This window comes from Canis lupus, chromosome 21 (assembly GCF_011100685.1).
Source record: "Canis lupus familiaris isolate Mischka breed German Shepherd chromosome 21, alternate assembly UU_Cfam_GSD_1.0, whole genome shotgun sequence".
Taxonomy (NCBI): Eukaryota; Metazoa; Chordata; class Mammalia; order Carnivora; family Canidae; genus Canis; species Canis lupus.
In genome coordinates, this window is record NC_049242.1 from 10,881,766 (window position 1) to 10,906,060 (window position 24,295).

Sequence of the window (24,295 nt, forward strand, 5' to 3'; positions counted from 1 at the left end):
TGGGATGGATTTCTATTCAAGGTGCTTTGTAAAAGTGATTAAAAAATATCTCCTGAACTAAAATTTTGCCTCCACATCAAACCTAGCCAAGTAACTGTTGTGTGTGTTGAGTTTAGACTAAGGGCAAACCATATTCACGGCTACTGCTTCTTCAGAATCTTCTCTAGACCATTATCCAAATGTCTTTCCCTACTTTTTCTTCTCAGTTTTACTGGTTCCAATTTCCAGCTAAATTGAATCCAGTCCTCAGATGCCATTGTTAATTTATTTTAAATCTTTTTTTTTTCTGGTTATGCATCAAGTTGAGTATAGAATCCCTTGTCTTTGCCTTCCAGTCCCACAGACCCTCACTGTCTAAATAAGTATGCTGTTCCTCATCCCTTGCCTGACTTCCCTACTAAGCATCTGCAATTAGACAAGCTAGTAAATAAGTTTGACTACTAATGAGAGTTAGAAGATCATATTACTCTATATAACTGAGTTTATTAACTGTTAGTAATTTCTGAGAGTCAAAGACATTACTTCAGCAATAATTGTGAATTTCTATTTATTCTAGATGAGTTTTAGCTAAGATCATTTGACTAATATGTATAATAGGCTAATTCTTGCTCTTCTTTGAAATCTAAACGGGGACTAAGTGAAATGTAATCATTTAAAGTTATGTGGTCTTGACCCTAGTCAGTCTTTTCTAGATAAATGCATTTTTAAGAGCTCAAATTTTTCAGTACACTCATTTTTAAATGCATTCATAAACAATCTGAACACAGTGGCTCAACGTTTAACAGGAATTGTAGAATATTTTAGTTGAAAGTTACCATACAGGTCAGTAGGTCTCCTTTTAAATACTTTTCCCAGAGATGTAGAGGTTCAGTGCCAGACCCACACAGTTTTCTGGGAGCCCAGATGAGACAAGCCTACTTTTAAAGCTTGGCATCAAAAGACTGTGGAAAGACAGTGCTCAGAGATAAGGTGGGAAAGGCAAATCAAGTAGTAAATCTAAATTCATATTGAAAATGCTGGGCAGACAAATGCAAAGTAGGAATAAGAGAAATGAAGGGATGGAGGATACCAGGACAGTACAAATGAGTTTGGGTATCCAGTGAGAGTGGAAATTGGAATCTGGTGAAATATCCTGGAATACTGTGGAATAATCACAGGGACTTTCTGTAGGACCTGCTTGGCCTTGTTTCTAAATGGGGAGTTGTTAAAAGTCCTAAGGAGATTTAAATATCTCTATAGACTTAATAAATTATCTTTGCAGAATTCAACTTGAATTAGCCATCCAACCTATGTGTGAAGAATTATAGTGGCAACCACTTATGGTTTTCTAAGGATTCCCCTTTTGATTTTAGAAAGCTCTAAGTATTGACCAAGTTTTCCTTTTATTGGACCAAAATGGTCCACTGTAACTTCCAATAACTGGTCCTTGTCTTTCATGGTATACATAGCTATAGAAATGTAATATCAATTGTGCTACTTTTAGAATTTCAGTGGGAACCAGAAATTCAAGGAGAAGGATTATCTGCATATCCCAACGTAAGGTCTTAATAGCCAAGAGAAACAGAAATGTGATTTTGCTAGAACTGCAAGCAGGCAATTCACATAATTATTCCAAATGTCAAATATTTTGTAGCATTTTAAGCATTCTCTAATAAAATTCATTTTAGAAGACTGAAAAAAGAGCTTTTAATAGGATTATTACCATTATCAACATATTTAATGAGTGCATCTTGAGACAAGTACTTAGCTAGATTTAATGTAGGGCTGGGGCCTTTATTTTCAGTGACCTTCAAACACATAGTCAGGACTCTGGGGACACCTGGGTGGCTCGGTGGTTGAGTGTCTGCCTTTGGCTCGGGGTGTGATCCCAGGAAACGGGATGGAGTCTCGCATCGGGCTCCCTGCATGGAGCCTGCTTCTCCCTCTGCCTGTGTCTCTGCCTGTCTCTGTGTGTCTCTCATAAATAAATAATATCTGTAACTTAAAAAGTTAAAAAAAAAGAACTCTGGCAGGAAAGGACTGATGGTTGTTGTCTGTTTGAAGTCCCTAACACATTTTGTAGCAAGGATGTAAAATATATGGGAAAGTCATGTTTTCTGAGGAGAATAAAAATGTACATCTCAAGCTCAAAGGAGTCAGTGTAAATTTGTTATTATTTTATTGAAATAAAAGAACGGGGACAATAAAAAAGAAACATTTCATTAAACAATCAGGAGAAAAGACCAAAATTACTCCCACATTTTATAAGAGCACTTTCATTGAGATAAAAGTTGCAGTTACTCATTACTAAATGGCATCCTTTTCTTAGAAATAGGGGTTTGAGGAAAGCTATCAAAGGAATGATCAAATGGCAGTGAGGCAAGCACAGGTGTAGTCTACCTGCATTAGAAGAGGGGTACCTTTTGTACTAGCTGACGATCCTGATAATAGTCTTCATAAACAAAAATGCCAGGAATGGCTCTTGGGGACATCTGAGGACTTAAACATCATTTGAGTTAAAATGAGGTCAACCTTGTTGGCTCTACTCTATCACCCAAGCCTTTTATAGATGGGTCTGATACAACAAGCTGTGGTAATCCTCCTTTTCCATGAGGAGTGGCTGCTTTTCTTCATGGAGCTGCTTTCTATTGCGCCGACACAATAGGCTGGTGAGCCCTCCTAGCACAGCAGTGACGACACAGCCTACCACAGCAGCCCCAATGAGCCATGGCCAGATCCGACTTGCTTGTTCTAAGTAGGGCTTAATGTAATCTTGAAAAATGTCCCGTTCTGAAACAGAGAGATGTCCCAATGTTTTTAGTATTGTCATCATTAGCATCATCATCATCATCAACATTATAATTATTAACATCATCATCATTATCCTTGCATAGTAGCATGGAGTCAGAGTCCTGGGTTTGAATGCCAGCTCTGCTACTTACTAGCTGTTAGAGCTCAGAAAAGTCACACCTAATACTCCTATGCCTTAGTTTCTTCATCAGGAAAAGAGGAACATACTACCACCTCATTGGAATGTTTTAAAATTGATTAATAACACCTGATCTGTAAAATATGCAGCGCCTAAAACCAGGTCAACTATTGTAACTTTTAGCTTTTTAATATTTGCTCCCACATTTCTAAATAATAGACAAATATTGCCATCTTTTAATTCATCAAGTTTATATCTGGAGTTCTTCATATAGAAATAATAATTTTTGTTCTCTGACAACTCCCATTTTATTTCCTCAGTCATTTTGGTATAATGACATCACGATTTGGGGTCAAATCCATATCTAGGATTTTCATTAGTTTTAGTATATAAATACAGTGGAAACAAATATTGTTATGATTATATTTCCTTATATTATTTTTCCTTGGGAATTAACTTATATCTTTTTGTTTGATTTAAAAATACCCATCACTACTTAAAAGATACTCCAAGATATTCCATATTTATTTTGTTATCAAAGAAAACAAAAGAGTGCATCTTGGACTTCTGCAGAAAATTATGTCTATGTAACTCAAGTCTTGAGCAAAAGTGATATATGTAACTTTGGGACAATTTCCTTAAAAATAAGAATTTATGTCTCTCCTTTTTCCATTTTTCTTTTTTGCTTAGCAGGAATGCAGATAGCGTGTTGAGGAGCCATCATGGACCATGTAGTCCAGATTAAACCCTAGATCTTGTGGAACCACAAGAAAGAAGCAGCTCTGAAATTATGGAGCTGAAATTCAACAATATACCAAGACTTCTACTTGAGCAACAAATCAAGTAATTTATTTAAGCCATAGGTACTTGAATCTGTATCTGTTCTCTATCCCTACCTTCCTGCCTTTGCTGATGCAGGAACTGTAACGTTCTTTTATAAACTCTTTCCTTGGCTATAGTTAATCAGTACATGCTAGACCACTGACTCAAGACGGGCCAATCAGAGTCATTACTCAGAATTCACTGTGCTAGAGCTGTCAGGTGGCTTGGGAGCTGACGACAGCCTTACTTCTCAACCTGTGGAAAACAGGATGATTGTACTCCAAGAAATAGAGATGAGAGCTAGAGAATGAGAGAGAGACAGAGAGAGGAACAGAGAGAGAGAGTGTGTGTGTGTCCTTAGGGCTTTAATTCCCTGGTTCCTGCTATTCCTCAGTCTCAGCTGCGTTTCTGCCTTTCCCAGAGTTTGAGTGTTCATCCCTTCCTTGGATTTTTTTAAACCAATAAATTCTCTTTTTTATATAATCTCATTCCCATAGAATTTCTGGCATTTGCATTTTCAAAAGTCCTAATTATATTAAAAAGTTAATTATGTGCTCACCACAATAAAGGAGAAATTACCTTAGGAAATTCTGGAATTGCAATATATATAAACTCTATATATAATAAAAATGAGATCCACAAATCAATGAGAGAAGGAATATTTATTTAATAACATATCTTGGAAAGCATGAGTAGCAACATGAAATAAAACTTAAAAGGAAAATCTCACTGTTGATCTCATAAATTCAATAACATTCAGAACAATTAAAGCAGAAATGTTCTTTTTTAAATTTTTTTAAAATTTATTTATGATAGGCACACAGTGAGAGAGAGAGAGGCAGAGACACAGGCAGAGGGAGATGCAGGCTCCATGCACCGGGAGCCTGACGTGGGATTCGATCCCGGATCTCCAGGATCGCGCCCTGGGCCAAAGGCAGGCGCTAAACCGCTGCGCCACCCAGGGATCCCCAGAAATGTTCTTTTTTAAATCAGAATTTGTTACAAACTGATTTCATAGTACTAAAGCCTGATATTCATTCAGAGGAGATAAAAGTGGAGCTTCCGTGGCTTACATGGGCCTATAGGGCTGAAACCTGGTCCATTTTTCCTGTTCCATTTTCTTCTTTTGTGCTTGATACGATCTTTTTGCCAGCTGCCACTAAGTTACCTCTAAAATTCCTAGAGCTCATTAAGCATAATTTGAACAGTATTACAATTTAGAGTTCCTCTTCATCAGGAAGGGATACAAGTTGCAAAGGATAAACATTACCAAATAAATTATAAAAATGATTTATAACTTTGATATTTAAATCTAAACAATGAAAGCCAAAATGCTAAAATTAAAAAGAAATACCAAAAAGTTATGGTTTTCAACATATTTAAAATTACTTTGAAAAAGGGACTACAAATGCCTGCCTTATTTTGCCAGTAGTCACCTCAATATATAAAGTACGTTTAAAATGTCTAGTAGAGGGGATCCCTGGGTGGCCAGCGGTTGAGCGCCTGCCTTTGACCCAGGGCGTGATCCTGGAGACCCAGGATCGAATTCCACGTCGGGCTCCCGGTGCATGGAGCCTGCATCTCCCTCTGCCTATGTCTCTGCCTCTCTCTCTCTCTCTCTCTCTCTCTCTCTCTGTGACTATCATAAATAAATAAAAAAACTAAAAAAAAAATAAAATGTCTAGCAAAGCATAGAGAGATTACATAAAAAATATGATTCCCTCTATTTCTGGCTCAGCTTAAACCCAAGTCACAATTTCAAAATGCTATTTCTTTGTCCAGCTGTCCAGCTTCTCTTATAATTTCTCTACTTCAGTTCACTCCAAATGGTCTCAGTTTTTACTGTCATCAATAGTTTTCTTTGAAACACTTTGTATCTCTCATTGACTCCAAACTAAATACTTCCATTCTCAGCTCTCTGCTTTTCCAAACAGCGCACCTTTAAATTATTTCTTAATGTCATAATTTTTCTATTTTTACCTATTTAAAGTTCCATATTTCATGTCCCCTTTTCTCTTCAGAATAGTAATATAGTCTTCTATTTATTTTGCACTCTGTATATTCAAATCACATGCTCATTTGCTCACACAACAAATGTATGATTTAGTTGGGGACCATTATCCAAATTTAATGAATTAGGAATCTGTAACTTAGATTGTTTGCCTGTAGTATTTAAATGAGATAATCCATATATAGCCATTGGTACAATGTCTAGAACATAGAAAGCAATTTATAACTGTTATTGATTCTTGTTATTCCATAATAATTTCAACAATATTTCAATTGAACCAATTTCCAATAAGAGTTTTCTCTCTTGAACTTGCTTTGATTGTTGATTCAGGTCAGCTTTCTTGTGTATTCTCAGACTCTTTCTTTCTTTGCTCCCTTATGACACTTGACACAATTGTCTATGTGTTAATAATTATTCATATGTATGTATTTTCAGGCTTGATCATAAATTCTTGACAGCAAGTATTATATCTTAATTCTTTTATCTTTCATTCTTCTATTCATTCATTCATGCATTCATTCATACAGCAAATGTTCCCTGAGACACATTACATGCCAGGTGGTGGTCCTGGCACTGTAAGTAAAAAAATAAATAAGCAGAGGCCCTGGTGAAGGCAACAATAATTGGAAAATAAATAAGCAGAGGCCCTGGCCTGAAGGCAACAATAATTGGAAATAATTACATTCAAGAGTAATGCTATAGTGATGAAAGTATGCAAAAGATACAATGGAATCATGGTGGAATGACCTCTTATATCTGTTTGGGGAATCAAGGAAAGCCTCCCAGAAGACTATGGAGTATGAATTAGAATTGAGAATATGATGTTGATGACAAGCCATCCCAGGCAAAAGGCACAGCATGCACCTATGGATACAAGTAGGAAAGCATAACTATTGAACAAATCTGTGAAGGACAGAAGCCCATCATCAAATCCCATCTGCAGAATGAGACACTCTAGTTACCATGATCATGTCTCCTCCTCTCATTTTTAACATCAAAAGTCAAGGTCTTTTAAAATATATTGGGTTTAGGAGGCTCTCAACAGAGCAGTAAAATACAGAAAGAAGGGTCACATTTACCAAAAGCATTGAGGGCACAACCTTTCATTGCTAAAGATTTTTGGTCTCGCCTTTTCATCAGCTATGCATGCAACAAAATCACCTGCTGCTCAATTTTTAAAAGCATCACTAAATTCGATTATAAGGGAAATTGTTTGACAAATGCCAGGCATCAGCTGCCTTTTACAGAAAACACTTAAGTAATTATAAACATGAGTACCTGAATGATGAATAATAAACTGCTTGAGGACTAAATTATATCAAGAAGTTTTTAAGGATTTATTTTAGTAGGCCTAAAGTTTAGCAGTAAATAGGAATACATTTTAAATTCCTTGAATGTGCATCAGAAGCAGTAGAATAATTCATAAAAGGAAAATAGGTGATTACTATTGTTGATTTTAAAGTCAACTGTCTCTAAAATTAATGGTATAGATTCACAGCTCTTGTCTTTCTAGGCTATGAAAAATACTTTAAATAAAGCATTTCAAATCAATTTTATTTTTTTTAATATTTAACTAGAAATAAGTAATAAATACCTAAAGTCCCTAATGGGCTTCTTTGAGCCTCCAGTCCCACCTATCCTCTGATGGTTTTTGTTGCCTTTTCAGTAAAAAGTACCCATTTGATTGTGGTACTTTTGGAACATAGTGGACAAGACATATAGTGACTAAAGAGAGCCCTCTCTACTGTGGAGTAAACGGGGAGAAAATTAGTTTGGAATCACTATTGGCAACTTAGTAGCTCTGTGACTTAGAATGAGTCACTTTACCTTTATGATTTCAATTTACCTATAAAACAAAATAAAAACCACTACCACATAAAATTGTGAAGATTAGTGGAGGTAACAATGTATATGCTGAGGTCTATAATTTATATCTCGTTAGTATCTGCAGGCCAGAATGTCTTCCCAGTTTCAAGGCCATCCACCTGCCCCAGAGATGTATTTGCCCTGATATCTCCTAGCCCCCCATTTCACTGCATAGCCAGTACAAGCATGAGATTCTCTCCATGTCTGGCCTTGCTCCTACTTGTCACTATCTCGGTGAGAGTGTCACCATTCATCATTTTCACAGGCATCCCCAATATCTCCTTCACTCTTATCTTGTATATGAATAATTTTCCAAGTTCTGTACATTTTATATAAATTAAAGATACTATCAAATTATTTCATGCCTCTGCCCTCTCCAGACCACCACTACTGCAATCCACACTGCCTTCATCTCTCTCCTGGACATCTGTAATAGCATCTTTACCACCTTCCCCGAAGGTGCTTTACAACGGCTATAGAATTTGCAACATGCTGCAGCAGTAGGAAGGTTTCAAAAACTCAAAACAAACCACTTAAAATTTATCAATAGCTTCTATTATTTTAACAATATGGCCCAAATCCATAACTAAGGCCCCCTTCAACTAATCACTTCTTCCTGTCATACTGCTATCCTTTGAAATATCACTTCACTGACCCTAGAGGTAGGTAGGTCTCTAAATAAATAAGTCCTTAGGTAAGTAGTTGTTTAAGATCTTTATCTTCCATTACAATGTAAACTCTATGAAGATAAACTATGTTGTTTACTGCTGCATGCGTTATATCCAAGACAATGCTGTATTCAAAGTAGTTATTAAATACATATATATAGAAAGAATAAATAAATCAATAAAACCACCTAGAAAATAAAATACCTAGTGTGATACAAAACTTGAAATATGTTAAAAAACACATATCTGAAAATGACTTAGCTATTAAATGGGGTGACATTTTTCTAGCAAGCTTTACTTATATATCGTGATTCTTCACGATCAATATCACTTGTACTCAAATTGATTCATTGGTATCACCACAATGATACTGGATGTCATCTGATACTTAAACTAGAGAATCTTGCAAAATGTCAATTCTAATCTTGTCAGACTCATAGTCAAGATGGACAGGAGAAAGATTCATACGTAAAAAATTACCACATAACTCTAATAAAAGAGTGATTAAATATGACTACACACACACACACACATATATATATATATATATATATGCATAAAGTGATTTACTATCTATGAGTTTGACAAATGGATAAACAGGATCAGAATTTAGCCAGAGGGAACAGCATGTTTAAAAGCATGAGCCCATGAAAGTGTCTAACATGTTTTGGAAGTGGAAACCATGAAGTCCTAAGTGGTGAATCTTTGAAAAGCCACTACCAATATGTTCCTTCACTCCCTTTCAGAAGGGAAAACATTTTACCTGAGACTGCCACTTTTTAGACTCCCCTTACCACATCTCTGCCCTTTGCAAAATTTCCTGTTCTCAGTGATCTCAGGGTTTAAAAAAAAATGATTTCCAGTCATTTTAATATTCCTTCCACTGGTTATGATTCTCAGATAAACAAAACAGGTTAATCAAGCCCATATTTTTTAGCTAATAGTCCCCCAAAGGAAGGTAAAAGTTGATGAAATATGGCTTCTCCTATTGGCCCTAAACTGTGGTTCTGCTGTGCCACATACTAGATAGATGGCCTGGGACAAATTATGTATTTCTTTAAGCCTCTGTTTTCTCACCTAAAAAAAGGATAAAGGAAACAATAGTACCTCATTCATATAATAGTTATGAAAATTAAAGGACATAATGCACACAGCGCACCTAGAAGAATTCTAGTTACATTTTAAAAATGCTCAATATGTGTTAATCATGAAGAGACTTCATTTCTCTGAGGGAAATTTTCCATTGTTTATACTACTCAAATAGGAAAATTTAGCATTGAATTTCCACCTCTATTTTTCTTGTTACTGTCTTCATTTAGAATATTCTCTGCCCTTCTCTCTCTGTGCTACCTGCCTGCTCATCCTTCAAGGTCTTGTCTTTCTAGGCTGAATTATTCAGAAGTCATCACTTTCTCCCCCGTTCTCCTGTTGGATTTTGTTTATGACTCTTTTGCTGCCTTTAAATGGCCTGATGTCTTGTACTTTCTTGTATAATTGTCTGACTTTCACACTGAACTTGGAACTACTTGAGGTTTGGAACTATGTCAGTCATTTATATCGTTAAAATCTAACACACAAAGGGTAGGAAGTTGGTAAGTGTCATTAATTTGTTGATGAATCATAATTTTTATGAATTATCAATGAATATAATTAAACATCAATGCTTATTGAATACCACTTACCTACAAGCCATACGGTGTTCTACTGTTTTTGGTTGTTGACCCTCTTTTTAAACCTTTTTCTTTTAAATTATTTATTTACCATAGTCACAGAGAGAGAGAGAAAGAGAGGCAGAGACAGAAGCAGGCTCCATGCACCGGGAGTCCGACGTGGGACTCGATCCCGGGTCTCCAGGATCGCGCCCTGGGCCAAAGGCAGGCGCCAAACTGCTGCGCCCCCCGGGGATCCCCAGTTGTTGACCCTCTTGAGTTACAGTAGTAGCTGTAGTGAAATGAAGAGAGGGCCTTATAGTATTGAAATCTGGCTCCTCTATGTATTGGTGTCTGATATTGGGGAAGTCACTTAAATTCTCATGGTATCAATGTCCTCACCTATTTCTAGAGATAATAATCCTTACCTAATATACACTTGATTAATAACACAGGTACAAGATCTGCATATAGCAGTCTCTTGGGTGGAGGATGATATTGCTAACTCTTTCTCACTTATTAAGAAGATATTGACACATTTCTATTCAGGAAGATTATTTACATTTTTTAAATTTATTTATGATAGTCACAGAGAGAGAGAGAGAGAGGCAGAGAGAGAAGCAGGCTCCATGCACCGGGAGCCCGATGTGGGATTCGATCCCGGGTCTCCAGGATCGCGCCCTGGGCCAAAGGCAGGCGCTAAGCCGCTGCGCCACCCAGGGATCCCTATTCAGGAAGATTATTTAAAGTCCAGATATAGAGGGGGGAGGAGCAAGATGGCGGAAGAGTAGGGTCCCCAAATCACCTGTCTCCACCAAACTACCTAGAAAACCTTCAAATTATCCTGAAAATCTATGAATTCGGCCTGAGATTTAAAGAGAGACCAGCTGGAATGCTACAGTGAGAAGAGTTCGCGCATCTATCAAGGTAGGAAGACGGGGAAAAAGAAATAAAGAAACAAAGGCCTCCGAGGGGGAGGGGCCCGCGAGGAGCCGGGCTGAGGCCGGGGCGAGTGTCCCCAGGACAGGAGAGCCCCGTCCCGGAGGAGCAGGAGCTGCACCGACCTTCCCGGGGGAAAGGGGCTCGCGGGGAGGTGGAGCAGGACCCAGGAGGGCGGGGATGCCCTCGGGCTCCCGGGGACACTGACAGACACCTGCGCCCCGGGAGAGCGCCCCGAGCTCCCTAAGGGCTGCAGCGCGCACGGGGGACCCGGAGCAGCTCGGGGGGGCTCGGGGGCGGCTCCGCGGAGGGGGCTGCGGGGCGGGAGCGCGAATCCAACAGCGCAGGCTCCGGAGCACAGGGCTCCGGGACACAGCCCAGGATCCGGCCTCCCCCGGGACAGGCAGAGGCCGGGAGGGCCCAGGACAGCGAGGACGCTCCTGCCCCGAGCTGAGCAGATCAGCGGCCCCGCCCCGGAGCCTCCAGGCCCTGCAGACGGAGTTCCTGCCGGAGCTGAATCCAGGTTTCCAGAGCTGCCCCGCCACTGGGGCTGTTGCTCCTGGGGCCTCACGGGGTAAACAACCCCCACTGAGCCCTGCACCAGGCAGGGGCACAGCAGCTCCCCCAACTGCTAACACCTGAAAACCAGCACAGCAGGCCCCTCCCCCAGAACACCAGCTAGACGGACAACTTCCAGGAGAAGCCAAGGGACTTAAAGTACACAGAATCAGAAGATACTCCCCGTGGTTCCTTTTTTTTTTTTTGTTCTGTTTTGTTTTGTTTTGCTTTTTGATTTGTTTCCTTCCCCCACCCCCTTTTTTTTCTCCTTTCTTTTTCTTTCTCTTTTTCTTCCTTTTTTTTTTTTCGTTTTTTTTCTTTTTCTTCCCTTTTTTTTCTCTTTCTCTTTTCTTTCCTTCTTTCTCTCCTCTCTTTTTCTCTTTTTCCCAATACAACTTGCTTTTGGCCACTCTGCACTGAGCAAAATGACTAGAAGGAAAACCTCACCTCAAAAGAAAGAATCAGAAACAGTCCTCTCTCCCACAGAGTTACAAAATCTGGATTACAATTCAATGTCAGAAAGCCAATGCAGAAGCACTATTATACAGCTACTGGTGGCTCTAGAAAAAAGTATAAAGGACTCAAGAGACTTCATGACTGCAGAATTTAGAGCTAATCAGGCAGAAATTAAAAATCAATTGAATGAGATGCAATCCAAACTAGAAGTCCTAACGACGAGGGTTAACGAGGTGGAAGAACGAGTGAGTGACCTAGAAGACAAGTTGATAGCAAAGAGGGAAACTGAGGAAAAAAGAGACAAACAATTAAAAGACCATGAAGATAGATTAAGGGAAATAAACGACAGCCTGAGAAAGAAAAACCTACGTTTAATTGGGGTTCCCGAGGGCGCCGAAAGGGACAGAGGGCCAGAATATGTATTTGAACAAATTCTAGCTGAAAACTTTCCTAATCTGGGAAGGGAAACAGGCATTCAGATCCAGGAAATAGAGAGATACCCCCCTAAAATCAATAAAAACCGTTCAACACCTCGACATTTAATTGTGAAGCTTGCAAATTCCAAAGATAAAGAGAAGATCCTTAAAGCAGCAAGAGACAAGAAATCCCTGACTTTTATGGGGAGGAGTATTAGGGTAACAGCAGACCTCTCCACAGAGACCTGGCAGGCCAGAAAGGACTGGCAGGATATATTCAGGGTCCTAAATGAGAAGAACATGCAACCAAGAATACTTTATCCAGCAAGGCTCTCATTCAAAATGGAAGGAGAGATAAAGAGCTTCCAAGACAGGCAGCAACTAAAAGAATATGTGACCTCCAAACCAGCTCTGCAAGAAATTTTAAGGGGGACTCTTAAAATTCCCCTTTAAGAAGAAGTTCAGTGGAACAGTCCACAAAAACAAAGACTGAATAGATATCATGATGACACTAAACTCATATCTCTCAATAGTAACTCTGAATGTGAACGGGCTTAATGACCCCATCAAAAGGCGCAGGGTTTCAGACTGGATAAAAAAGCAGGACCCATCTATTTGCTGTCTACAAGAGACTCATTTTAGACAGAAGGACACCTACAGCCTGAAAATAAAAGGTTGGAGAACCATTTACCATTCGAATGGTCCTCAAAAGAAAGCAGGGGTAGCCATCCTTATATCAGATAAACTAAAATTTACCCCAAAGACTGTAGTGAGAGATGAAGAGGGACACTATATCATACTTAAAGGATCTATTCAACAAGAGGACTTAACAATCCTCAATATATATGCTCTGAATGTGGGAGCTGCCAAATATATAAATCAATTATTAACCAAAGTGAAGAAATACTTAGATAATAATACACTTATACTTGGTGACTTCAATCTAGCTCTTTCTATACTCGATAGGTCTTCTAAGCAAAACATCTCCAAAGAAACGAGAGCTTTAAATGATACACTGGACCAGATGGATTTCACAGATATCTACAGAACTTTACATCCAAACTCAACTGAATACACATTCTTCTCAAGCGCACATGGAACTTTCTCCAGAATAGACCACATATTGGGTCACAAATTGGGTCTGAACTGATACAAAAGATTGGGATTGTCCCCTGCATATTCTCGGACCATAATGCCTTGAAATTAGAACTAAATCACAACAAGAAGTTTGGAAGGACCTCAAACACATGGAGGTTAAGGACCATCCTGCTAAAAGATAAAAGGGTCAACCAGGAAATTAAGGAAGAATTAAAAAGATTCATGGAAACTAATGAGAATGAAGATACAACCGTTCAAAATCTTTGGGATGCAGCAAAAGCAGTCCTAAGGGGGAAATACATCGCAATACAAGCATCCATTCAAAAACTGGAAAGAACTCAAATACAAAAGCTAACCTTACACATAAAGGAGCTAGAGAAAAAACAGCAAATAGATCCTTCACCCAAGAGAAGAAGGGAGTTAATAAAGATTCAAGCAGAACTCAACGAAATCGAGACCAGAAGAACTGTGGAACAGATCAACAGAACCAGGAGTTGGTTCTTTGAAAGAATTAATAAGATAGATAAACCATTAGCCAGCCTTATTAACAAGAAGAGAGAGAAGACTCAAATTAATAAAATCATGAATGAGAAAGGAGAGATCACTACCAACACCAAGGAAATACAAACGATTTTAAAAACATATTATGAACAGCTATACGCCAATAAATTAGGCAATCTAGAAGAAATGGACGCATTCCTGGAAAGCCACAAACTACCAAAACTGGAACAGGAAGAAATAGAAAACCTGAACAGGCCAATAACCAGGGAGGAAATTGAAGCAGTCATCAAAAACCTCCCAAGACACAAGAGTCCAGGGCCAGATGGCTTCCCAGGAGAATTTTATCAAACGTTTAAAGAAGAAATCATACCTATTCTCCTAAAGCTGTTTGGAAAGATAGAAAGAGATGGAGTACTTCCAAATTCGTTCTATGAAGCCAGCATCACCTTAATTCCAAAGCCAGACAAAGACCCCGCCAAAAAGGAGAATTACAGACCAATATCCCTGATGAACATGGATGCAAAAATTCTCAACAAGATACTGGCCAATAGGATCCAACAGTACATTAAGAAAATTATTCACCATGACCAAGTAGGATTTATCCCTGGGACACAAGGCTGGTTCAACACCCGTAAAACAATCAATGTGATTCATCATATCAGCAAGAGAAAAACCAAGAACCATATGATCCTCTCATTGGATGCAGAGAAAGCATTTGACAAAATACAGCATCCATTCCTGATCAAAACTCTTCAGAGTGTAGGGATAGAGGGAACATTCCTCGACATCTTAAAAGCCATCTATGAAAAGCCCACAGCAAATATCATTCTCAATGGGGAAGCACTGGGAGCCTTTCCCCTAAGATCAGGAACAAGACAGGGATGTCCACTCTCACCACTGCTATTCAACATAGTACTGGAAGTCCTAGCCTCAGCAATCAGACAACAAAAAGACATTAAAGGCATTCAAATTGGCAAAGAAGAAGTCAAACTCTCCCTCTTCGCCGATGACATGATACTCTACATAGAAAACCCAAAAGTCTCCACCCCAAGATTGCTAGAACTCATACAGCAATTCGGTAGCGTGGCAGGATACAAAATCAATGCCCAGAAATCAGTGGCATTTCTCTACACTAACAATGAGACTGAAGAAAGAGAAATTAAGGAGTCAATCCCATTTACAATTGCACCCAAAAGCATAAGATACCTAGGAATAAACCTCACCAAAGATGTAAAGGATCTATACCCTCAAAACTATAGAACACTTCTGAAAGAAATTGAGGAAGCCACAAAGAGAAGGAAAAATATTCCATGCTCATGGATTGGCAGAATTAATATTGTGAAAATGTCAATGTTACCCAGGGCAATATACACGTTTAATGCAATCCCTATCAAAATACCATGGACTTTCTTCAGAGAGTTAGAACAAATTATTTTAAGATTTTTGTGGAATCAGAAAAGACCCCGAATAGCCAGGGGAATTTTAAAAAAGAAAACCATATCTGGGGGCATCACCATGCCAGATTTCAGGTTGTACTACAAAGCTGTGGTCATCAAGACAGTGTGGTACTGGCACAAAAACAGACACATAGATCAGTGGAACAGAATAGAGAATCCAGAAGTGGACCCTGAACTTTATGGGCAACTAATATTCGATAAAGGAGGAAAGACTATCCATTGGAAGAAAGACAGTCTCTTCAATAAATGGTGCTGGGAAAATTGGACATCCACATGCAGAAGAATGAAACTAGACCACTCTCTTTCACCATACACAAAGATAAACTCAAAATGGATGAAAGATCTAAATGTGAGACAAGATTCCATCAAAATCCTAGAGAAGAACACAGGCAACACCCTTTTTGAACTCGGCCATAGTAACTTCTTGCAAGATACATCCACGAAGGCAAAAGAAACAAAAGCAAAAATGAACTATTGGGACTTCATCAAGATAAGAAGCTTTTGCACAGCAAAGGATACAGTCAACAAAACTCAAAGACAACCTACAGAATGGGAGAAGATTTTTGCAAATGACATATCAGATAAAGGGCTAGTTTCCAAGATCTATAAAGAACTTATTAAACTCAACACCAAAGAAACAAACAATCCAATCATGAAATGGGCAAAAGACATGAAGAGAAATCTCACAGAGGAAGACATAGACATGGCCAACACGCACATGAGAAAATGCTCTGCATCACTTGCCATCAGGGAAATACAAATCAAAACCACAATGAGATACCACCTCACACCAGTGAGAATGGGGAAAATTAACAAGGCAGGAAACAACAAATGTTGGAGAGGATGCGGAGAAAAGGGAACCCTCTTACACTGTTGGTGGGAATGTGAACTGGTGCAGCCACTCTGGAAAACTGTGTGGAGGTTCCTCAAACAGTTAAAAATAGACCTGCCCTACGACCCAGCAATTGCACTGTTGGGGATTTACCCCAAAGATACAAATGCAATGAAACGCCGGGACACCTGCACCCCGATGTTTCTAGCAGCAATGGCCACGATAGCCAAACTGTGGAAGGAGCCTCGGTGTCCAACGAAAGATGAATGGATAAAGAAGATGTGGTTTATGTATACAATGGAATATTACTCAGCTATTAGAAATGACAAATACCCACCATTTGCTTCAACGTGGATGGAACTGGAGGGTATTATGCTGAGTGAAGTAAGTCAGTCGGAGAAGGACAAACATTATATGTTCTCATTCATTTGGGGAATATAAATAATAGTGAAAGGGAAAATAAGGGAAGGGGGAAGAAATGTGTGGGAAATATCAGAAAGGGAGACAGAACGTAAAGACTGCTAACTCTGGGAAACGAACTAGGGGTGGTAGAAGGGGAGGAGGGCGGGGGGTGGGAGTGAATGGGTGACGGGCACTGGGTGTTATTCTGTATGTTAGTAAATTGAACACCAATAAAAAATAAATAAATAAAAAAAAATAAAGTCCAGATATAATTATAATCTTAGAGTTTTATATTATTACCTTAAATATCATTAATTATAATTATAATAGTTCATTCTTTCTTCCTCTACCTCTTCTTCTTATTTATTATTATTATTAATTGGGCTTAAAATAAAAATATCCGCGAATTATCTTGGTAACCCTACGAGAAAGTTCCCAAAGATTACTCTAAACCTGCTGGATGTTTATCTTGTACCACACCACACTGAACTCTTCAATACATCATAGTAATTTGATTTTCACAATATTTTTTGTGGTATTTCAATAAGAATATTTCAGGTTAAAAAAATGAGATTCATGGGACTAAACAAAATTTCCATGATCTCTTCACAGTCACCTGAAAGAGTCATATCTTAAGCCCATTTTTCTTTCTGATTTTAATTCTAGTGTTCTTTCCACAGTTGCTGTATACAAAATACCCTATGTTAAGCAGAATGAATGTGAATTTAAAGATCTTTGCAACTTAATTCATGTAATAAAAAATAAGTGATAAATTATAGGTTGTAATGTGCTTTCCCAATTTAAAGGCTTTGGGGATAACATTATAAATAATGTAAGGTTAGGAACTCTCTCAAAAAAAAAAAATTGGTCACACTAGATTCACTAATTCATATGAAAGAAATTAAACTTTACCTGATTCTTGTAGGTTGCTATAGTCATAGCCCAGATCTCTGGATGAAATAAAGAAATCACCATTTCTGTACAGAGGTATAAAAGGAACCATGTAGGATTCCCGGTTGTGTCCAATAGGAGCATTGGCTTCTGGATAAACTTCTTGAAGAGGATGGTGCCTTCGGAGCCACTGCTCAAAAATACTGCGGAGGGAAGGATTATTCAGGCTTAGGAACATTTTGCTTATAAAAACTTAGAATTCTTAAAGTAAAATAAGAAGGCATATCTAAAATCCCAATGGATGGAAAGATGCCAAATATATTTTTCATGCTTTGAAAATATTTTGTAAAGCACAAGTTCATACTGTCAGGCCTTGATAAAGCTCACTCATTTGAAAGAAATATGAGAGGATTACTTTGGAAAGAGAATTTCTTAGGTAAGTGAACCTTACGTGACAAGTTCAGACCTTTCAGAAAGCTGCAGAGGAAGGGTAATTATTGGTTGAGTGACAACTGGGTCAGAGTTGTAAATTAAATATGTTTCTTGTCTCAAAGAAAGTTAGCCCAAAGAAAGAACACATAAAACTAGGTTGGAATCAGTACTGGCATTTGGTCATTTTTTTGGGTCATGGTAGGAGACTTTCAATTATTTCAACCATCTTGCTATGTTTAGTGAAGTGTATGCTTAATGAAACTTGGGGAGAGAAAGAGTTCACCTCCCATAACAGAGACTAAAAATACTTGGACTGGTTTCCCAACTTTCCCTGAAGCTAGAGTATTACCATATGATTAATACTCAGACAATCGGATAGACCTGTGAAGACTCTGAAACAGAAGATAGTGACACACACAAGCAAGGATGACAGAAAACTATTTTGGTTGTGGGCAAAGACAGTTGTGATAACAATATCCAATTTTTAGAGATTGCAATACCAGGAGTACCACCAGCAAGGGAATATCTGGTGTTCTATAGCATGGTTTTAGCAGATCTCATGGTTGCTACCCCCCCCTCCTCCCTTGTTCCCACCTATTTCTAAACCTGCTTCTCTATTATTTCCTGAGCTATCCAATATCTTCTTGGTAAATTCTTTTTCTGTAAATTAGCCAGAATTAGTCTCTGTTGCATGCAATTAAAAATTCTGACTGGAACAAAAGCTAAACAGTTAAGGGATCAAAAAAATTGAATAAAAATACTAAGTTATAGAAGAATTTATAGTGTGTCACCAAAATGTGGAGAAGAATGTGACTGTATCATCAATCCATATAACAGAGGAAAGAACATAAGATCTGAGATCACAGGACTCCCCTGAGGCCTAGCTCTGTGCTTTAAAAGCTGTATGACTCTACACAAATCACTGAAATTCTTGGAGACCTAGCCTCCTATCCTTAAATGAAAGCAATAATATCTGCCCTATTTCCAAAAGGTTTATGATAATATTTGTGAAAGTGCTATCTAAGTAAGCTCTTGTTACTTAGCTATAACATTTATTCCAGGAAATAAAGGTAAGTGCATGATCTCAGGAATATTGCCTACAAAGGAAAGTGATAATGCTTCAAACAAACAAACAAACAAAAAAATTGAAAAAACATTTTGAAGTACAATCAAGAAGAGATCAGTGGTGCTGGTGGGAGAATGGTGATCACTCTTTCCATGATGAAAAACAGTTCTATTTGCTTAGAGAATCTGGACTTCAAATACTATTTGAACCAAATATTGTGGCTAAAGTTGACTTTTAACTGTGAATTAATTGAGGGATCAGTAGACCACTGATAAATACTGAAAATCTGGTCCATAAATACCAAATCCTCTCTAAATAGCTCAATTATTCAACCTGTTACTGAGTATTTATTATATGTCAAGTTTTGGAGAAACATGAGCCTGCATAAAAACCTGAGTTCCATGACTTGTGACAAGGGAAATTTGTAAAATTTCTTAACTGGTTTGATTTACCTTTTCTTACCTGTGAAATGGGAATAATATTTATGGATTAATTAGTATAACATAAGTAAGATGTATATTTAAGTGCTTGACAAATGGTAAATGGAAATAATCATTATTCCCATCCCCTTCTTCCTCTTTTCCCTCCTCCTCACTATTAATGTTATTCTGGAAGAATGTTATAATTGGTGAGAGAGATGAGACATAGTGTTTTAGAAATGCCAAAGTCATGTATACATAAGTTATTGAGCTAAATCTTTTTTTTAATTAGAAAAACATTTTATTTTTTTAGAGGGAGAGCACATGTGGTAGGTGGGGGGTGGGTGGAGGAACAGAGGTAGAGAGAGAGAGAGAGAGAGAGAGAGAGAATCTTAAGCAAACTCCACACCCAGTGGAGAAGCCAGAGTGGGGTTCAATCTCACAACTCTGAGATCATGACCTGAGCTGAAGTCAGGAGTCATATGCTTAACCAACTGAGCCACCCAGCTGCTCTTTGAGCTGGATCTTTTTAAGAAGGATTATGATTCTGACCAGTGGGAATGAGAAAGAAGATTCAAAAAGATTGTTTTTTCTGTGTGTGCCTTCTCAACTACAGAAATTAGGAACTGGCCTAACAAGCCCCAAGTTCTATTCAAGTCCTAACATTTTATTAATTAGCTTTTTTTCTGCAGTTTTCTTCTTTTCATAAAAGCAAAGCATTCCTTGTTCATTATGTGCAATTCAGAAAATATAAATGAGCAAAAATAAGAGAAGAAAAAATTCATATAATCGCTTCATATTTCCGTTATATCTAGTTTATAAAACATGCATAGTAACACTACATATATTTTAACAAAAAAGAGAATTGTATTATAGATAATGTTTTAAGCCTCCAGCTCCAGCATTTTATTTGTAGTATGCAATATTTAATGTTTAAACAATATTTAAACATGTTTAAACAATGTTTACCAGCTTTTAAACTGGCAACTCTATTTTTTTAATGAAAAGGAGGCTCTCTGACACAATTAATCTCTCCCTCACCCCTATTAAACTTTGATTTAGAAACAGCCCACTATACAATGAGCTACCAGATAAGGGCTTGAGGCAAAAATTGTGCTTTTTGTCAATTGAGAAAAATTACTACTGTAGTTCAGCTTATAAATAATCTCTCTGCCTGCCAAGAAACAAAAATTCTTTACCTAGGTAAGACAAGAACATCAATTCTTAGCACCAAAAGATTTAATGGATAAAACCATTAATGTGCTCACCTACCTTATCAACCTTTTAAAAGAAAGGTATTAATCTTGATTAAATTCTTCATTGGTGGTTCTCATATTTAATTTCATCAAACCATATCTAAAATGACTCACATTGAAATACTGATTCTTAACTTAGATAATCACACTGACATCTTGGGAAGAACTTATCTTCTTACCAAAGATTTATAGAAACTGTATCTAGGCAGTTTTCTGGAATTAGGAAAACATAACAATGATCACAGATGCAAATGGGAAGGAATGTGTTTTAAATATAAAAGTAACTCAAGATACCTGGTTTCAAGTCTGATATGTAAGAACCCTGGACACTCCATCATTACAGCAAGAAAAGGCTAGACAAATGGAAAATCAACAACTTTTCTTGGGTCACAAAAGAATGAGGTCACAGGGCAAACAGTCACCCCTCAAACTGCAGAGATAAGTGTGTCCAGGGGAAGACAGCTCAGACATACTTGCCAAGCACAGAAGCAGCTGTATTTGTAAACTGGTAGGGAGACGTTAATATTTTGATGAATGATTGGGATATGGACTAACAGTGGTAAGTGAGAAACTCCTGGGAGCCACAGCATTAGGAGGACTCTGCACATTTGGGGGGTTTAATTCCAGGAGCTTGACCAGGTTTTCATGATGAAGACTGGAGAAAGAGCCTTTCCTGGCTCTGTGAGGGGGAGAGAGAGCGGTATCATTTTCAAATAAGTCCCCAGCCTTTTCCATGACAAACTTCTTTAATTCAGAGGAAATGACGTCCAGAGCCTCATCCCAGCTAGGGGGAGGGGATTCCAGCTTTTCCATCTCACTTAAAGGGAAAATAAAACATAGGACACATTGGTAAGGGCTTCAAGGAAAGAAGTAGGGAATGCTATAACCAAAAAAGTAGGGGGCAGAGGAAAATAAAATCTATACCATTGGAGAAACGCTCGTGAGGTTCACAGCCCCAAGCGTTGGCCAAATAAAAGACTGAAATTTAGTTAGAATATTTTCTAATATCCCTCCACACCTTAATACTTTACCATGATATCCACAGAGTTCCAGTATGATGACAGGGATTATAGCTAAAAGAGCTATAAGACAGACAGTATCTGAGGACTAGTATACAGGATAGCCCAAAGCCAAGAGAGAAGACTAAAACAAAGACCGAGGGAGATTTGAAGCCTCCAGCACCTACAGCTACAAAAATCATTAAACGAGGTCCAGCTTCTTGCAAGATTAACATAAATCCTTATATTCAAGCCCTATCTGCCTTCATTTCTACCACTCAATAAAATATATCTGACTCAACAACAAATTACGAGGCATGCCAAAAAGCAAGAAAATGACAGCCTGAAGAGACAAAGCAATCAAAGTAAATCCCAACTCAGATATGAAATAGATATTGGGATTATCAGACAGAGTTTAAATAGTTATGAATAATGTGTTAAGGGCTCTCACAGAAAAAGTAAATGAAATGCAAGAACAGATGGGTAGTGAAGCAGATTGGTGGAAAGACTCTAAGAAAGACTCAAAGAAAATTCTGGAAATCAAAAACACCATAGCAGAAATGAAGAATGCCTTTGATGGGCTCATCAGTAGATGACATAGCTTAGAAAAGAATCAGTGACCTTGGAGATAGAAACATCCTAAACTAGAATGCAGAGCAAAAATAAAAATAAAAAATAAATAAAAGGGAAAATATCAAGAACTCTGAGATAATTTCAAAAGAGGTAACATATGTGTAATTGGAATAACAGACGGAGAAGAAAAAGCAAACAAAGCTGAAGAAATAGTCTCCAATAAAAGGAACCAGAGAAGCCCACTGAAACCACTCCCAATGGCCAAAGCTGAAACAATCTGAGCCACAAAGTAAAGTAGTATTAGATTATAATCCAAAGTACAAAATAAATATAGAGGAGTCCACACTGAAATAAATTAATGAATAAATAAATAAATGAGGGAAATACATAAGTCTACCATGCAGAAGAGTTTCAAATAATTACATAGATACTCAAATACATAATGTAGATGCTATATAACTGCACAAAGTGGCTTCCTTCCAAAGAGTACATTAGGGAAAGATGGTGGAGTCATTTAACAGTTTGAGAAACCTGACCAATAACACTTCTGCCAGGTGATCAAGATTGACATCGATAATGAAATGTCATGTTGATTACATGCAGCCTTGATATGATGTGAAGAGAATGGTGCTTACCCCTGTCATCTTCCTACCCAAAACATATAACTCCAGTCTAAACAGAGAAAAACACCGGGCAAATCCCAATAGAGAGGTATTCTACAAAAATCTGAACAGTTTTCCTCAAAACTGTCAAGGACGTCAGAAACAAGGGAAGTCTGAAAACTTGTCATAACCAAGAGTAGCCTAAAGGGTGTAATAGTTAAATGTAATGTGGTGTCCTGCATGGGATCTTGAAAAAGATATTAAATAACTACTAAGTAATCTTTAAAAGAGTATGGGTTTTGGCTAACAATGGATCAGTATTATTTTATTAATTGTGACAAATGTTCCATACTAATGGAAGATATTAATAATAGGGGGAAATAGATGTGAGGTATATGGGAACATTGTTCTGTCTTTGCAACATTTTTGTAACCAGAAAACTATTCTAAAATAAGACTTTATTTTTTAAAAAAGAACAACTAACAAAAAGCCTTAATGTCAATGGATATATAGGAACTGATTTGCTTTAGTACATCCACCACCAGCACCAGCTACCTATGGTGAAGTTTCCTGTCCTTGTGGTACTTAGAGTCTAGGGATAGAGACAGATACTAAATAGTAATTTCAAAAATAAATCTGAATTTAGAGACTGGCAAATACTCTGCAAGAAAGAAACATGGTAAGAAGATGTAAGGGGGAGACTTCACTTAGTCGGCAGCCTCTGGGAAAGACTCTGATGGTGTGTTAAATCAAGAGTTGAAGAAAGCACATTTAGAGAGCTGGAGAAGGAATGTTTCTGAAGACTCAAAGAGAATTTGCAAAGGCCTTTTGATGAGAAGTACATAGCAAGTCCAAGGAACTAAGTGACTGATGTGTCTATAGGGAGCAGGGAAAAAATAGTTTGAGATCAAGCTAGAGAGGTAAAGAGGGCCCCAATCATGAAGTGCAGTGGAAAGCACATGAGAAATACTTATATTTTTTCCTAAGAGTAACAGGAAGTCACTGTCTCTGGGGTTGTAGGTGATAACATGAGCAGATGATCATTTTTAAGTATTTTTTTTTAATTTTTATTTATTTATGATAGTCACAGAGAGAGAGAGAGAGGCAGAGACACAGGCAGAGGGAGAAGCAGGCTCCATGCACCGGGAGCCGACGTGGGATTCGATCCCGGGTCTCCAGGATCGCGCCCTGGGCCAAAGGCAGGCGCTAAACCGCTGCGCCACCCAGGGATCCCCAGATGATCATTTTTAAGTGATTGCACAGATTGCATTGTGGAGAGGGGCTGAAGGATGGTAAGGAATTCCTTACTATCCCTTAGAGGGAAGCAAGGAATGAAGGAATCACTGAGAAAACAAGGTCTGGGCAAAGAGATGGTGTGTGACTATCCAAGCAGCACAGCTGAAGGATGAGGGGCCATAGAAAACTCCAAGATTTCTGGCTTATACTGAAGGACAAAATATTCTTATTCCCAAAGA

At 38.1% G+C, this 24,295-nt stretch overlaps 1 protein-coding gene across 1 annotated transcript in view; it reads right to left on the bottom strand.

Annotated features, from left to right (window-relative positions):
• Window positions 1-2,515: 2,515 nt before the first annotated feature.
• TYR (tyrosinase) overlaps window positions 2,516-24,295 on the bottom strand; it is a 100,618-nt gene continuing 78,838 nt past the window's right edge. The window contains 2 exon segments of the mRNA NM_001002941.1: window positions 2,516-2,769; window positions 17,496-17,677. Coding sequence (NP_001002941.1) covers window positions 2,543-2,769; window positions 17,496-17,677 — 409 coding nt within the window. The 3' untranslated portion in view covers window positions 2,516-2,542.